The sequence below is a fragment of the Culex pipiens genome, chromosome 2 (assembly GCF_016801865.2).
Source record: "Culex pipiens pallens isolate TS chromosome 2, TS_CPP_V2, whole genome shotgun sequence".
In the NCBI taxonomy this organism is placed as follows: domain Eukaryota; kingdom Metazoa; phylum Arthropoda; class Insecta; order Diptera; family Culicidae; genus Culex; species Culex pipiens.
The window spans coordinates 94913447-94932166 of NC_068938.1; the positions used below are offsets into that span (position 1 = coordinate 94913447).

Below are 18720 nucleotides of genomic sequence, written 5' to 3' on the forward strand. Positions count from 1 at the left end.
TCGATTACCATCGATTAGTCCGGGGTACAATTTAGGTTAGTAAGCGGATCGTCCCCCTTTTTCCCTCCGTCTGAAGAGCTTTTCACAAACTACTACTGCCGCGATGGTGACTTGTACCTTTACAAAGTTCGATTCATAGTGCCATAGCAGCGGTAATTATAAGCTACCTCGCCATTGAGCGAGGTCTTTTTTATATTTGCACCCGATCACCCATGGCTGGGATCATCCCGATAACGGAACGGAGCGCCAAAGCCCTGGGAACCCAATCGGGAGGTGGTTGATCGCGGCGATTGGGGCCAACATTGTTGTGGCCATCATGGTCGCCGTCGAAGAAATTGCCATCAACGGCACATTACACCGTGGTGCACTAATTGCCGTAATAAATCAGAATCAGGAAATAATTGCTCTGGCCTTACATGGGCGACCCGATGAGAATTGATTCCCTCCTGCTGATAAAAGGGGTGGACACCCCCCGCCCCACTCTCCTTCCACCCTCTCAAAGTTCTCCGCATTCTGAACATCATTGCGTTCAACTATGTTGACTGAGTTTGGCACAAACGGGCACACAATCATAATATAATGAAACACTATAGAAATTGGAGAGCTGAACGATTACGGGGACGGTCGTGGTGATCATCCAGATGGGTTAAAACAGCTTCGATTAATCTACCTACAAGCTTGTTAGCTGTCGATACCAACCCGAGTTCTCAAAAAGGTCTTGAATTCACCAGCAAAACTCAAATAAATATACATTTTTCCCGACTTCGACCCCAGCTTCTTAGCACTAATCAACTTCGACTTCAGATCCTCAAGCAGTATTGACTTCACCGACATCGACATTACAGACAAATAGGGGATATATATGCCCTTTCTAATCAAACACCTATCTTTGTCATATGGAGAGTTTGATGCTCGATTAAAGCTCCAAAAATACTATTTAGGCTATAAACTTACCAGCAACAGCACCTCCTCAAGTAAGCTCGCAAATTTATGCAATTTACTGGCCGAAAATATCAAATTTAATGCACTTTTGATCATAATTTCTTTTTTTGCGAGACCATTTCCCATCATTTTGATGGCACACACAACCACACGCAAGGATGAGAGGTTAACTGCTTTATGAAAGTCGCCATCAATATCTTTTCACTTGCGCTAACGTTTTCAAAGCGCTTAAGATATAAAATTGCTTCCAACTACCGGCAACACGTTCTTTTGAACATGAGTTAGTCACTCACTTGAAAAATAATCCCGAAACATGTAAATAATTAGCAAGCGCCATCAAAAAAACAAACGCGCCAAGCCTTTTGACGTTTGACTTTTGACGACCCATTCCAATCAGAGGCTGAAGAAAACCGAGCGAGAAGCGAAGGCAAATAAAGAACAAAAGGTGGCCACCAACACCACCAGCAGCGCCTGTTGGAGTGAGCCAGTGGTGCCAGGAAATTTCTTCTATAAATGCTACTTTTCGTGAGTGTTTGCTAAAAATTTCATCAATTTTGGCAGCACTAAGCAGAGCGCTGGAAGAAAAAAGAACTAAGCTGAAAATAGGAAAATGGGTGTGGCCCAATGCACTCGACTGATTAGAATGCATTTGGGAAACTTTTTTTTTAATGCTTGTAAAAGGAATAGCATAACTTTTATTAAAAGTAAAAATAAACAGAAATGTTCACAAAAAGTTACTCTACTCGTTGGCGTAATTGATTTTAGTAAATTTCAAGGAACACTCCAGATTATCCGCCATCATTCAAACACGACCGTTTATTACGCTTAAAATTGGTAACATCACTTTTCTCTTAAACTTAACCCTGAATTGCTACATTTAAAAACTGATTTTTGAAGGTTTGCTCAGATGCTTTCTCTAAATTTGATCGTAGAAGGCGTAGATTGCGAGATAAATTTTTGTATTCTCGACAAAGTTGCTTGGATTGGCAAGCTCAACAACTTCTAGAAGACATGATAAATCCTAAAATATTCCTGAACAGTAACATACTCAAATTACCCAAATTTTCAACTAAACTATATGTTGCCCCTCAGAGCGAAACAACTCTCGCGCAATTTCTGGCTCCAAATTTTTTCGCTTTCTCCTCCAAGAACAGTACCAAGTCCATAAACTGTTACATGATGGAGTCAATCAACGGTGGGGGTCAACATGCCGCGTGCGATCGCGCAAAAAAAAATGTAACAAAGTGGCGATCTCCGCTCTCGATCAAGAGGAAGGGAAGGGAGCGCTGAGAGGGTACTCACGTGAAAAACATAAACAGTAAAGAGGAGAGAGAGACGAGCAAAAGAAATGCCTCTCAAGGTTGAATGGTTGATGGCGGCTGCCCGCTTTTTCTCTGAATTTCGTCGACCGATGGGAACACAACTGTGTCAAAGCAATTAGTAATTATGAGGCCCCCGAAGATCTTGGGAGGTTATTTTTTTTAGTCGATGGCAATCTGGATCAACGGTAAACTGCGCTTTAAGAGTTTGTGAGCGTGTGAGTGATTTTGCGTGATTTTTCGATTATTGGCGCCGTTTGAGCGCTTAAAAGACCGCTTTTAAAAGCCAACAAAATGGGATTTCTCCTTTTTTGGAAGCGACTAAATTGTGAATTATGTTGAAAGAGAGTAGCATTCAACGACATTAATTGCTTCCGAAGCTATTGAACACAAGAAGAACAATATTTTTCCCTTAATCTTGAATTGTTGTTCATGAATTTTAGAACCAAGAAGAATTTTATTCATGACCCGCTCTTTTTTAGGAGCCACTAATTTTTGCTCGCTCATTAAAATGAGCGGCTCTTTTGAACGGCTCTTCAACTCTTTTGCAAAATTTTGATAAAATGGCTATTTTAAAGAATGGGCTGATTTTTATGTTTTTTTTTCAACTTAAAAATGAGGAGATTAGCTTGAAAACAATAATTCTTGACGGTCTCTATGTCAAGATTTTTACTCGAACTTAGCGTTCGAGTGCTTGGATGTTAAGAGAACTTAAATCGAGGATTTTTGAGAAAATTGCTATTAATTTTACAAAATTGCGTTTATTTCTGCTAAAATTAAACAAATGGTGATATTATATTTTGAGAAAAAATTCTGCGAACTCTTTTCTGTTTTAATTGATAAATTCTATTGAATCGGCAAGAGCATTTTTTACAAAAATCTTATGAACATTTAATTAGGTTTCTGTTTAAATTGTTCAAATTAAGCATTTTGTAATGCTCAAATTTGTAATTGGATATTAGTTTAATGAAACACACAAACAATTTTTTTGTCAGTTCGGCAGTTTGTCTTCTTTGTTTGTTTTCCTGCATTGGCAAACTGTCAAATACAAAAAAGTGCGAGTTTTTTGTTTGTTTGCCATAGTCTAATACATACCTCCTTTACGGTCTGTTTTGTAATGAACAGCTTTTTTTTTCTTTTTTAGTTAGTTTCACGCTTTACTTTTGGAATAATTTTAATGAAAACTAGTCAACATGGGTTTGAAATCTTTAGTTATGTTCAAATATTGGCATAAATGTTATTAAAGTAATTCAATGAATATTGATTGGGAAGTTGCAACAGAACCCCAACGAAATATTTCAATTCAGTTCACAAAATGTTAGGAAAAAGCCCGGAAAAAGCGTGGCAGATGGCTGGAGACTGACAGAGGTCAATAGAAATCCTTTAGAATTATATCTATATATATAAAAAATTTCGACGGTTTTGTTCGAACGCGAATCAGTTCAATGCGGAGCGTCGGATCGACGTGCTTTATGTTGCGTTGGGTTCGTATAAGCTCAAGGAAGGTTTTTACGCTAATAAGTTGACACTTTGGCCACTCTGATACCGATTCCGGAAAATCTGCAGATTTTATGAGAAAAGTTATGTAAAATCAAATTTAGATCACAGGAGGCTGAATAAGCGAAAAAGTTAAAAACGTCAACAACCGAAAAAAACGCAGAACGAAGTTTGTCGGGTAAGGCTTGTAATTTAAAGTCGACTCTCTGGCTGTCGATCTTCTCGATATCAATATTGCTCCATCTATCGATGAATTCTTCAGTCCCTTCAAACTGCATACTTCGATTGTCTTTATTCCTCGATATTTTCTCTTGCTTGAAGGATCTCTTCCTCGACGGTCCCTTGGATACTGTTTGCTTTAAAAATCTCTTCCGGTTGTCAATATTGTCACTATCTCATGGCTTGCATAGACATTTTTCTTTGCAAAACGAAGCTTTGAAGGGTGTTTGACATTAGTTTGTTTTTGTTTGTCGGACGTTGCCATGATTCTCTCCCATAGCTGGGTACCAAGAAAAACATATTTTCAATCGAGTCTTCATTTTGCATCGTTCTGTAAACTGATGATTCTCTTCCTCGACGGTCCCTTGGATATTGACAACCAGAGAGTCGGCTGTATAAACTATTTCCCCATTGTGACGTAGTTCTGATCTTGAAATATTGAAAAAAAAAACATTTTCAACTCTCAAAAATAAATTGAAGACTACAATTCGTTGGAAAATCAATAATATATATTTATTAACATAAAAAAGACACATGTTTAAAATTCATTCCGTCTTCCTTCGTCCAGGATTGGTTTGACTTTTTCTCATAGCTTTTGCAAATTACTGTTAAAAATGGATTTTTTAAAACCTTAATATCTTTTTGCAACAGCCTCCAACACCCATACTCCAGTTTTTCTCATAGTTTTCGATTTTTTTCCAATTTTTTTGAAGAGAATGAAAACTGTTGAAAATTAATCGAAAAAAGATGCCAATTACAAAAAACTCTGAGTCCGCAGTCTTTCGATTCACCATGAATAAACATATGTCTAAAGATACATTAAACATAAGCATGTTCATCTCCTCGACGTACGACGGGGATGAGCCTGAGCCTAAGTTCTCTCTCCACGACAACAACGAAGATCGTGCAGATCAACCTTCGCTAGACAAAACGCGCCAGAAGAAAGCGAAGCCACTCGCAAGAGACGATTGTTATCCGAGCATTCGTTGGTGAAGGTTGTCTGAATCAACATGACTCGTCGCGTCCCGGCGCAAAACGCCGGCAATATTGCCCTACCTGCGGCTCAAGCAGGCAAAAAAGTGGGAATTTCCAAAAGGAAGGTTGAGGCCTCAACTGATGGCCAAAAACCGGGGATTTCCAAAAGGAAGGTGCTTTTGGAAGTGACATCGAACAGCAAAAAGACGAAAAAGAGCGACGGTACTGTACCGATGGATGAGGAGGAGGAGAACTCTTCATCGCACGAGGAGCAGCTTTTGAAGAACAACAAGTTCGCTGGACTGCCTGACGAGGACCAGGTAGCGGAAGCAAAGGAGAATGAAGTGAAACAGCGAAAGGAGAAACTGCCTCCTTTTTATGTGAGGCAATCAGCAGCAACGATCGACTTTCGAGCGGGGCTGGTTGAACTCATCAAGTCTGGGAAATTCCAAGGCAACATTCGTCTGTGTCAGGACGGATTTAAGGTGCTGGTGCAATCCAGGCAGCACTATCAACTGGTCAAGGATTACTTGACCGAAAACGAGGCGGAGTACTTTACCCATGATGTCGTCATGGATAAGCCGTACAAAATCGTCGTCAGAGGTCTGTACGACATGCCAGTTGAGGAATTAGCTGCCGAGCTAAAAGTTTTGAAACTGGATGTGTTGGCCGTGCACAAAATGAGCCGACGCAACAAAGACATCAAGTACCGTGACCAGCTCTACCTGCTGCATTTGGCTAAGGGATCGACGACGCTTCCTGAGCTGAAGGCAATTCGAGCGGTTTTCAACATTATCGTGTCGTGGGAGCGATACCGACCAGTGCATCGTGACGTCACACAATGCTTCAACTGCCTGGGTTTCGGGCACGGAGGTAAGAACTGCCACCTGAAGCGTCGTTGCGCCAAATGTGGTACCGATGCGCACATCACATCCCAGTGCATCCAAGATTCGCTGGTAAAGTGCCTCAACTGCAACGGTGAGCACTCGTCAACCGACCGGAAGTGCCCCAAGAGAGCTGAGTTCGTGAAAATTCGGCAGCAAGCATCGACGAAGAATCAGCCTCAGCGTCGTAGAACTCCTCCAGCCCTGGTGGAGCAAAATTTTCCACCTCTTCAACCGCGACGCCGCGTCCCGAACTTGGCACCGTTGCCGTTGGATCCCAGGAAGAGAGCTGAGATGAATCATCCGCGGCCGGGTTCCAGCCAGGAGCCGAGACCGTCACCACCCGGCTTTAGCCAGGAGCCAAGACCAATCCAAGAACCAGCAGTTGAGGAAAATGGTAATGATCTTTACACCTCAACCGAACTCCTCATTATTTTCAAACAGATGTCCGCTGCACTGCGTGGATGCAAAACCAAGACCCAGCAGATTGAAGTGCTGACCTCGTTCGTCATCCAGTATGGATCGTAGGTCTCTCAAGCTGCTGAATTGGAACGCTTGCTCCATTAGGAGGAAGAATTTAGAGCTGGTGGATTTTCTTCGCGAGAAGGAGATCGACGTAGCTGCCATCACGGAAACTCATCTGAAGCCCGGTGAAAAAGTTTATCTGCAAAACTACAAGATCGCGACGCAGCTCGATAGGACCACCTCTGGAGGAGGAGGTGTGCTTGTCGCTGTTCATCGTGATCTCAAGCCACGCCGGCTGCCACACTTCAAGCTGGACATCATCGAGGCCGTTGGGGTGGAAATTCCCACTTCTGTTGGCCCAGTACTCTTCATTGCTGCATACTGCCCACGTCAGGTGAATGCCAGAGATGGTTCAGCAGCAAAACTGAAGGGCGATATCCAGAAGCTGACACGGCGGAGCGCAAAGTACATCATCGCTGGTGACCTCAACGCGAAGCATGAAGTTTGGGGCAACAGCAGAAGGAATCGGAACGGAGTGATTCTGCACAACGATCTGCAAAACGGATACTACAACGTTGTGAGTCCGGATCGTCCAACGAGGGTGGCTCGGTCTGGGAATCACTCAATCATCGACTTCTTCATTACCAATATGGCTGAGAACGTGGCTCATCCTGAGGTGTTTGAAGAGTTGAGTTCTGATCACTATCCGGTGGTTGTGGAGGTTGGAGCTTCCGTTACTCCGCAGCGGCAACCAACCCGGAAAGATTATCACAACGTTGACTGGCAGCAGTTTCAGCAAGTGGTCGACAGCAACATCGACTATGATCAACACCCGGAAACTTCTGCCGATATTGATCGTTCGCTGGAGGTGATCCAGCAGGCTATCAACCAAGCAGAGGCTGCCAACGTTCGGGAGGTTCCTGTTAATTTTAAGGTAACTGATATTGACGTAGATACTAAACACTTGATTAGACTTAGGAATGTTTATAGGAGACAATATCAACGGACTGGGGACTATGACAAAAAGATTTCAGTTAACAATTTGAACAAAATCATACAAGACCGACTTGACAATATCAGAAATGAAGAATTTTCAAAACATGTAAACCAGCTTGGGAATTATTCAAAACCATTTTGGAAACTTTCAAAAGTTCTTAAAAACAAACCAAAGCCTATTCCTCCTCTTATTGTTGAGGATTCTCCTTTGATTACATCCGAGGAAAAGGCAAATGCACTTGGGCTTCATTTTGTTAGTTCACATAATCTTGGCGCTTCCATGACCAGCCGTAAAGAAACATCAGTTGCCAATAGTATTTCAACAATCAATGACTCTACCTTTGAATTTCCTGCAGATTCCCATGTTTCTGGTGAGGAAGTCAAAGTTGCAGTTAAACAAATGAAAAATATGAAAGCTCCTGGCTTTGATAACATTTTTAATCTAGTGTTGAAAAAACAGAGTGATCAGTTCTTTCAACATCTAGCCAATATTTTCAATAAATGTTTGCAACTTGGTTACTTCCCCAACAATTGGAAACTGGGCAAAGTCATACCAATTTTGAAGCCTCAAAAAGATCCAACATCGCCAACAAGTTATCGTCCTATTAGTCTTTTGAGTAGTCTGTCCAAACTCTTTGAGAAGGTCATCTATTCAAGGCTTTTGGATTTTACCAACGATAATAATATAATTTTGAACGAGCAGTTTGGCTTCCGAAAGGGACATAATACTGCTCATCAGCTTACGAGAGTAACTAAAATCATCAAGCAGAACAAGCTTGAGTCTAAATCAACTGCTATGGCTTTGTTGGATGTTGAGAAGGCTTTTGACAATGTTTGGCATGATGGTTTGATACATAAACTGTATTTATACGGTTTTCCAATGTATCTTATCAAAATTATCCAGCACTATCTTTCGGAGAGATCGTTCAAGGTTTTTCTGAATGGGATTGCTTCTGGATTATTCAACATTGATGCTGGGGTTCCCCAAGGAAGTATTCTTGGCCCACTTCTGTACAATATTTTTACATCTGATTTGCCTACTCTTCCTGGTAATGGTGTGTTGTCACTTTTTGCTGATGACACTGCCGTTATTTATAAGGGTAAAATAACCAGATATTTAGTTGGCCGTCTTCAGAAGGGTCTTGACGTTCTTTCCGAATACTTTGGCGACTGGAAAATTCGCATAAATGCAGCCAAAACTCAAACCATCATTTTTCCACTTTCCAAATCGGCCAGATTTGCCCCAAAGGATGATGTTTTGATTAAAATGAATGATGTTTCAATACCCTGGTCAAAGGAAGTTGTCTATTTAGGTCTCATACTTGACTCGAAACTTTTGTTTCGACAGCATGTAGACAAAATATTGAACAAGTGCAGCATTCTCATCAGGTGCTTGTACCCTTTAATTAACAGAAAATCAAAGCTATCTTTGAAAAATAAGTTAGCAGTTTACAAACAAATAATTTATCCCGTTATTGAGTATGCAGTACCTGTTTGGGAGTGTTGCGCTAGAACTCATAAATTGAAGCTCCAGCGTGTCCAAAACAAGGTACTCAAAATGGTTTTGAATGTTCCTGGCTGGACAAGATCAAGTGAGGTTCATGAATTAGCAGAAGTAAAAATGTTGGATCAGAAGATTCAAGAAAAATGTTTGAAATTCAGGGAAAAATGTGCTATTTCTGAATACCCCTTGATTCAAGGATTGGTTTAGTTTGTTGTTAGTTTAAGTTAGTTTTAGGTTAGGTTATGTTTTCTTAACATTTTTTTTTTCCTCATTGTACCTAGTGTTACAAAAATGATAAATCATATACTTTTAAAGTTATGAAAATGAACAGTGTTTGAATCACGAAAAGCAAACTTAAGCTGAAGAGCCACAGCTGACCACTTATTATGTAAACCAAATGTAATTATTATAAGAATGATTCAATAAAGTATATTTAATTCAAAAAAAAAAAAAAAAATTCCACTCGCAAGAGTAAATGAACGACCTTCTCATATCCTTTAGCCATTATCGAGTTATGTTTTGCCCCTCACTTTCCACCTACGGGTCTCGGGCCGTTCCGTCCAGGTCTTCAATAGCGCAAATTGCACACACCGTTCCCTCCAACTTTGATATTTTCCCGACCTCTTTTCTTCGGCAAGATCTCTGCTGCTAGTGGCAGTGGAAATTGAGTTGCTCTGTCTAAACAGGTCTTTGTTCGGTCCGGGAGAGACCAAGCGGAGGGGAGGGGGGGGGCTTGCTACGAGAAGGGCGTCCACGTCTTAGAAACAAGATTAGCATTCATATTTCCTGCGATTGTAAAACGACGCATAATCTAAATATTGCATGACTCCGCGGGGTAAACTCCGCAACTGGTTCCAGGCCGGGCAGAAAGTGGCGCGCAATCAACCTCATTTCTTCAGCAGCAGCTGTTCGAACAGGGAGTCACCACCGAGTCGAACGTCCCAGCGATCTAGTTTGGCCAGGAATTCCGCTACAGATACTGTTATGTTTATCAAGCCGACTGCAGTTGATGTCCCTGGCAGACCCTGGCAACTTAGGTGCGTGTGTGTGTCCTGAGGCAGAACAACTCCGGAACACGTCGGAACCATGAGAGTTGACAACGCAGACGATTAAGGGACTCACTCGGTTGAGTATAATTGCTCGCAAGCGACGAACTGGAGAAAGCGCGATTTTCAGAGATGTATTATTTTCTGATTTAACTACCTAGTAAGATTAAAATTTATTCTTAAAATCTCAAAAACATTTAATTGAGGTTATTTTTTTTTCTCTTATGAATACAAAAATGAAAATTTTAGCTCAATGGTAGAGGTTCAATTCGATTTCGCCAATTTGTAATGAATGCGAACCCACTTCTCTGTCCAACCCAATGCCATGCTTGTGCGCACTCAATTAAGATCACACAAATGCCTCCCGCCAGAACAAGGAAGCTAACGGAACATGATGTCGGGCCGTCTGCCGCGTCGGTATGCTCCGGTTTCCCATAAAGTTTTCTCCCAAAGGCCAACCCCTGAAGAGGTTCCCCCTTAAATGGCCTTCCTAGTGGCACAGATCGTGCCTTACCATAGCTGACTAGAAGAAGAGAAAAGTAGAACGCGGAATTGGCGCTTCAAGAGTTCAACCCGACGACGAGACTTTCAATCGACCTAATGAAGAACCATCGATTGATCGACGTCGGCAATGCCGCGCAAAGAACCACTTTTCTTCAGGTCGTTCCGTCTGCACCATTTCTCCGGGACTTTTATTTGTTTGTTTTATGTGTTTATGGGTAACTAGTAACGGTCGGATTTGGACTCTGGGATGCTGTTGGGATTGTGGATTGGACCCCCCCTCCCCTCTTTCCTCCATAATGGCACACAAAAACAATAAAATCCAAAGTAAGTAACAACAATCTTGATGATGATGATCGGCCACGACAGGCGGAGAAGACACACTCTTCTTCTAGAGCAGTGAAGTGCTTCTGATGTGGCATTCTCACGCGGCGCGCGGTGGGGTTTAAAGAACTCGAACCAACGGTATTTGGGTCTTTAAAATCGACAGCGAGAAGTGGGGAGAAAACACCCAAGTATCCCTTAAAATCCACGAGAGTCGGACATTCCTAGCGATGATCCACCGCGGGTTGATTTCTATAATTTCGCCCCGGCACGACGATTTGCGTTGAACTTTTACGATTTCACGGACGATACTAATCACGAAGTCGCGCACGGACGGGATGATCCTCCCGCTAATGGCAAACGGATTAATGGATACTTTAGTTACGCCGAGGTTGTTAGCGGTTAGAAAGCTTGCAGATTTTCCGGGAATGATGAAGATGAGCATCGTCTCTTGTTGAAGGAATGTTTTTGCGGGTTTTACTTGGCGAATTTTATTACTCGAAACGAGGACGAGACGTCAACTCGATTTAATGATGGTGAAAGCTCTGGGCCAGTTCGATGGTGACCTATGATTTTATCTGATTTACCATTTCACCTTAATTTGTGTATTTTTTCTTGGTAAATTTTAAATGGAGCTTGTTAGACCACATTAGACCAACGAGGCCAAATTGTCAATAAGTCAACCTAAACACGGACCATCATGACTTCCGTGACCTCTGAATGTTTCAAACAAATCTGTAACACAGTCCTCTAACTCTAAGCACGACTTCTACTGTACCCGGGTTATGTTAAACTCGACACTGATTTGCACACAAAGGCAACGAGCTTTTAACGGGATGACGTCGTTTTTACCCCACCGAAAAAGAAGAGCCCCCCGAAATGTACTGTGCACTGCACTGTATGGTTTATTGCCGGCCGAGGTCGAAGGGTAACAAGCTGCCGAATAAATAAAAAAAAAAGCTTTTAACATCACGCTCATCGTGTGCAGTTTGAACTAAACTATGCCCGATGTTCGTGAAGAACGTTTAACTCAAAGTTGTTTTGGGGTTCAAAGGGGTTAATTTTTCACCTGCTCTAAATCTTTTAAATTTTTATGACTAATGAATTCTCTTTCTTTCCTTCTGTTTCAGGTAAGCTTTCATCCACTTTCTTGACAGAGCAGTTCCTAAAAACAAATGACACAATTGAGCGCCGGGAATTCCATTCGGCATCGCTTTGGGAAACAACCAATCAAACTTTGTAAGTCGTGACCCATTTCGAGCAGTCAGCCATCAATACCCATTTAGACAACCGAGAACCAATCAATCATGCCCCGTCCCAGAACCTCCCGGGTTGACAGGGAGAAGAAAGCTCCAGATCTATGTTATGAATTCCGCGGAGACACCTTCTTCTTGGTTCGTGAAATGATATTCAACCCTCTGAAGCGGCCCGCAGAAACAAGTTCTTTCTTTCTCTGTCACAGGCTGTGGCATCACGGGGCCGAAAATAACTCGCAGCCATCATCATCTCCGCAATCCGAGCTGTCCGAGCTGGGTTTCATGCAAATTTCGCACAGTTTGTGTGTGTCGTATTTGCTCGGGAACTCTTGTTGTGAACCGGTTTCGCGGTTTGCGGGCAGTTCTTGTGAAGTTGGCGCATAAGATTCGTACTGGAATCGATGGTGGAGGGTTGTGGTTTTGGAAGTTCAAGATCATATCCAACTCTAAAGTCCAATTTCCAATTTCCAATTTCCAATTTCATATTTCCAATTTCCAATTTCCAATTTCCAATTTCCAATTTCCAATTTCCAATTTCCAATTTCCAATTTCCAATTTCCAATGTCCAATGTCCAATATCCAATGTCCAATGTCCAATGATTAATGTTCAATATTCAGTGTTCAATGTTCAATGTTCAATGTTCAATGTTCATTGTTCAATGTTCAATGTTCAATGTTCAATGTTCAATGTTCAATGTTTAATGTTCAATGTTCAATGTTCAATGTTCAATGTTCAATGTTCAATTTCCAATGTCCTAGTCCAATGTCTAGAGCGTCCAATTTCCCGTCCCGGGAAAAAATTTCCCGGGAATTCCCGGGATTTCCCGGAAAAAAATATTTCCCGTTTCCCGGGAAATTTCTAAATTTCCCGGGAATTCCCGAAATTCTTGCGGAAGTATACATTTTCTAAACCTCTTGGAACCATTTTTTGAAAATGCTTTGAAAAAAATATTAAACGAAAAGTTGTTTAGTTTATGTATCAGGTTATAAGAAATTTTGACATCAACATTTATTTCTGATGTTATTAATTTCTGAAAAAAACGGAAATAGATCTTGTCTAATGCAAATGATTTACAACAATGTAGGTATGCTTTTTATAGAATCGTTGGTGCTATTTCGTTAAAAAAAATTATTAACCCTTTAGTGCCATAGTAAAATAGAGAGCTTTTTTGTTTACCATAATCAAATGAGATGAAAATCGAATTGGTATCGTTAAATATTTCAAATATTTTTATGCAAGATTACATGGTTTTAACGATATTACAAAAAAAAAATACAAACAAAAACCATAAAAAAATCATTGAAATACTACTTTGTATGGTTTGAGAGGCACTCAAAAAATTAAAAATATCTATTCAAAACCTGCTCCAATTATTTGAAAATATTCAGTTGTTTGAAGTAAAACAAACATGAGAAGTTAGATTTTAAGGAAATACAGAAAAGCATTACCATTTTGTTTAAGAACTGAAACCAGTATGACTTGTTTTAGAAAAGTTATTTGTCATGAAAAACATAATTTCTGATTTTTTTTTTCATTATAAATTTATGTGTCAAACCACACAATCTCAAACTGGTCACAGAGGCAAGTTCAAAAGAAATTTTATGATTGTGGAGTATCGATTCATTTTACTCACTGTCAAAACACTTTGATAAAAAAATACTTCCCATAAAAAAATACATGAGAAATTTGTTTTATTTGAAAAAAAAAATTCAAGCTGTTAATTGATCTTCACATTTATTTTAACCACTAAAGTCGCCTATACAATTTTGATGCATAATATTAATCAGAACCAAGTTCAGAACAATTTTCAATATATTTAAAATTTCCCGGGAATTCCCGGGATTTCCCGGGAAATTGGTTGAAAATTTCCCGTTTCCCGGGAAATTTGTAACCACGGGAAATTGGACGCTCTACCAATGTCAAATGTCAAATGTTCAATGTTCAATGTTCAATGTTCAATGTTCAATGTTCAATGTTCAATGTCCAATGTTCAATGTCCAAATTTCCAAGTCCAATTAAAATCCAGTTCAAAATCAGTCAAAGTCAAAAATACCAACACTCACCCTAAAAGAAATTCTGTATGATGAGAGATAAATATCCAAGAAAACTAAACCGCAACGAAGTTTGGTGACGCGACTTGATGATATTTGCTAATTTAAAGCCGGCCGTTGTCGTCGGGGTTCATTCGACCTCACAAAACGGGACTCACAGAGGACGGAGGACGTTAATCTTTTGAGTTCAGGAAAAAAAAAAGTTCGATGGCCCGGCGGGGGAGCCTTCGTCGTAAACCTCCCACTGAAATGATGGGCTCGCCGAAAAAAAAATACCCCAAACGGATGATTTAACAACGCAATCAATCATTGAGCTCGAGAGTGAATTCTTTGCTCTTGTAATTATTAAAATTGGAGGATGATGCCCATAAGGCACACCTTTGGGGTGTGGGGAGCGGAATTCTTCACCGGTGATGACTACAAATAGTTCGAAACGTGCGCTGTCATTTATGAAATGAAAGAGAAGAAAGAATAAAAAAAGACTTATTGGATTTCATACAGTACATTACTGGGAGCGTGCAGGGAAATATTGCTCGGTCACGTTCATCGAAAGGGTTTTGTGAGGCAACACACCGATCAATACTCAATGTTATCGATTCGAACAGGTGTCATTAGGGTAGTAATTTAACGGGTAATTTAGCGGTTCGTTAGCGAGTGTGCGAGGATTATGCAATGTCTCTTAGTGGGTTATTCAAATTGTGCCGAGTAATGTTGATCGGTTACATTTTATTATGTTATTACTAAAAGTTTGCCAAAATTGAAAGGAGATTTCAGCAATTGTCACACCTCTAGAATCAACAACTCAAAAATTCTGCAACTCAGCAAAATAACAAATCAACTCCACCCAACAACCCACAACCAACAACCAAATACTATAAACCAACAAACACAAACAACACCCAATAATCAACAACCAGCAATCAGCAACCTACAACCAACTACTATAAAACAACAATCAACAATCAACAATCAACGAACAACAAATAAAAAAAACAAATAACAAACAACACACAATCAACAACAAATAACAACCAACAATCAACAATCAACAATCAACAATCAACAATCACATTCAACAATCAACAAACAACAAATAAAAAAAAAACAAATAACAAACAACACACAACAAACAACCAACAACAAATAACAACCAACAATAAAAAAAAACAAATAACACACAACAAACAACACACAACAAACAACACACAACAAACAACCAACAACAAATAACAACCAACAATCAAAAATCAACAATCAACGAACAACAAATAAAAAAACAAATAACAAACAACACACAACAAACAACCAACAACAAATAACAACCAACAATCAACAATCAACAATCAACAATCAACAATCAACAATCAACAATCAACAATCAACAATCAACAATCAACAATCAACAATCAACAATCAACAATCAACAATCAACAATCAACAATCAACAATCAACAATCAACAATCAACAATCAACAATCAACAATCAACCATCAACAATCAACAATCAACAATCACCAATCAACAATCACCAATCAACAAACAACACACAAAAACAACCAACAACAAATAACAACCAACAATCAACAATCAACGAACAACAAACAACAATCAACGAACAACAAACAGCAATCTAAAATCTACAATTAACAATCAACAATCAACAATCAACAAACAGCAATCTAAAATCTACAATCAACAATCAACAATCAACAATCAACAATCAACAATCTACAATTAACAATCAACAATCAACCATTAACAATCAACAATCAACAAACAACAAACAACTTATAACTCAACAACCAATCAACACAAACCTACAATAGTTGTGGAATGGTTCTAAATTCATGCATCAAAACAGAGCAGCTTAAGTCTTTAACGATTCTGGAAACATACAAAATGTGACCTCAGACTTAACTCAACTTCACAGCATAACAAACGCCAACCTCACGATATCCGCTTGACATTCATGTGCGAAATCGGCTTATAGGACCACTTTACTATCGGATCAAAACATTACCAAAGCTTCTTGCTTCCGATAACTGACAAACAACACCGCAGCTTCTAGTCCAGCAGCCACAGCTGGACCAAAATCCCCACCTCCTTCAAGCTCTGTTTGTCTCCATAATTGATCGCCAAGGTCGCCACCCGTCCCATCCCCTTCCCCTAGGCCAAGGTTCCCCCTTCGATGCCGTCTTAAGCTCTTTATTAATTTTTATTACGTCCGAGGCTTTCGCAGCAAACTCCCTTCCGAAGATAAGAGTGTCGCCAAAGTCGTTTGCACTGAATGTTGCGGTGGTGGCGGCGCGATCGACGTTGATCGACCAGAACCGGCCGGAACGAAAAGTATGCGAACGATTTTACGCTCTCCGGTCGGACACTCGGTTGATCCGGAGGACACTGTGAAAATCGGTCGATTTCTTGGCAGATCGCGTCGAAGGACCCAACGTGGCAGAACTTCACAACACTTGCGATTCCCGGTGCCCGCAACAAGTGATCGAACCCGGCTATCTGTTCCTCGGAATCTTATCGGGCTGGGGGAAAAAATGAAGTATCGATGACGGTGACGAAGACTACTGAGCAATTCTCTACGAAATCGATCTTTTTTCTTCAATTTTAATTTTTGTATTTTTTAATCCGGCTGAAACTTTTTTGGTGCCTTCGGTATGCCCAAAGAACCCAAGTAACAATTTTAGTTTTGATATAGTTTCAAAGAGATTCTGAAGAGTTCTCAAGTAAATTTCAACGATATGCCATTTAGTCCTACATGCTGAGTTAAAAACGAGTTAAATCAACATTAAAACCAAAATGGACTATTTTAGGAGGTTGTCCAGAGTATTATTGAGGAGCATCGTGAGACATAAATGTTTTATTGTGTGTTTTATAAAAACTCTCTAGATCTCTTGAAAGCATAAATAAAACTGATTAGCTTGGAAAAAGGTTTTCTTGTAGTCTGTGCGCATTCTTGGATGCTAGATTAAAACATAAAGCATTTATATTTTTGTATTTGTAGGAAACCGAAAAGCCTGCGTGGCAGACAAAATAGTTTGCTAATTTTCTTGATTAAAAGCAATTATTCCTACATGCAAACACAGAAAGCTGATGGCAGATAATAATTATTTGATGTCAAATTATTATTATTACTAATATAAATGTGTTGAGTTTCAATATAAAATGAACCGTGATAGTTATGCCAACATAATTTCATCGACCAATTTACAAAGATAGCTCGAAAAACTAATATGCGCACTTTCGATTCACTAAAAAAAGCTAAGATTTTTTTCAATAAATCAATGTTTTAGCATATTGTTGCTCCGAAATTCAATATGGCTGTTCATTTCGTCTGCTCGCACCTTTCAGCAACATGGCGAAGTTCATGAAATATAAATGTTCTTGTTCAAATCTATTTCAAATCCATTCCTTCTTGAACAAGAGTGGCTCAAAACTTGACAAGACTTACGAGATTTATAAAAGTTTTATAACGTCTATAATCAGATCCAAAATGTTTTATCATGGCTTTCATCAAGATCAAATCGCACCAGGCGAGGTCGCAGCGCATGCGTGTTTTCTTAGCTGCAAAAAGATCGCCATCGGTGGTGGACAACTTGAATTTCGAAATAACCAAATAAAAAACATATGCTTGCATTTCAAAGGTATTTATTTGTTCGAATAACACATCCGCCGAAGCTACATCCACCGTCGCGTTGCCGTCCAGTGGCGTCCACCTCGTCAATGTAGGTTATGCACGGAATCCGCATGCGGGTCGAGCTGCTCCTAGGACGCCAATCATTTCGATACATTCCGATCAGTTCATGTTGAGGAATGGAACCTGCGCCTGGATGGCCACCGCCTTCGCCAACACACTCAGGTGAACCCAGAGGTAGAGCACCTTTAGGAACCCTTGCCCCAGCCGATCCGGTGCCTTCAATTCGACAAATTCCATCTCCTGCTTCGTCTCCTGAAGACATGCGACGTCCTTGAAGAAAACCCCCTGACCTTCATCCACTGGATCTACCGGCGTAAACTTGACCCGCTCCATCTGCGTGAAACTGTCCATACTAATCGGTTACCGGATGCCCTTCATCCGACTAAACAGCGCAATTATCACTCCCGTGTGCTTAACTCACTCAAACAGCACCAACAAATTGCAAATGACAGCGCGTAGCAATACACAGAAGAAAAGCTTGATGGCTTTATACAAGAAAACTTGTAGAATTCAAAGTTATATCAATTTCTATTTGTAAACCACAAGCACTTTATACAGTTCTGATCAAGTCTTAAAAGTTTTCAATAAAAAGTCTGGGAGAAACGCCACACAAAACAAAATGTGTGAAACGCCTTGTTCAGTTATTTTAAATTGCGACAAATAACTTAACATAACATAAAAATAATATTAAGCAACAACTGCACAGCCGCCATTTCTGAAATACACAAATAGTTCCCCATAATAAATTCTGGGAAAAACGGTAATTAGAAAATCTTTTCGCAAAAAAAACACAACCAAAACCACCAATTAATTGTTTTTTATTATTCTTTGCACACTTTTGAAAACATTGTATTAAGAGATCACTTGTAGCTGCACTTAAAAGCTGGATCAAAGTAATTCGTCTCCTTGCACTGTGTTTCTCGTTCTACAACTGAATAAGTTGAAGTGACAGTTCAAATCCAACAAGATTGGTCAAATTCCTTATTAAGACGCAAAAGATTTATTGCAGACTTTGTCAAGATATTCAAGCTGCG

At 40.0% G+C, this 18720-nt stretch overlaps 1 protein-coding gene across 1 annotated transcript; it reads right to left on the minus strand.

Annotated features, from left to right (window-relative positions):
- Positions 1–17375: 17375 nt before the first annotated feature.
- LOC128092884 (paraplegin-like) lies at positions 17376–18402 on the minus strand. Its single transcript, XM_052707934.1, has one exon. It carries the CDS (start codon positions 18035–18037, stop codon positions 17786–17788), a length of 252 nt encoding a protein of 83 aa, XP_052563894.1. The 5' UTR covers positions 18038–18402; the 3' UTR covers positions 17376–17785.
- Between the last annotated feature and the right edge of the window lie 318 nt (positions 18403–18720).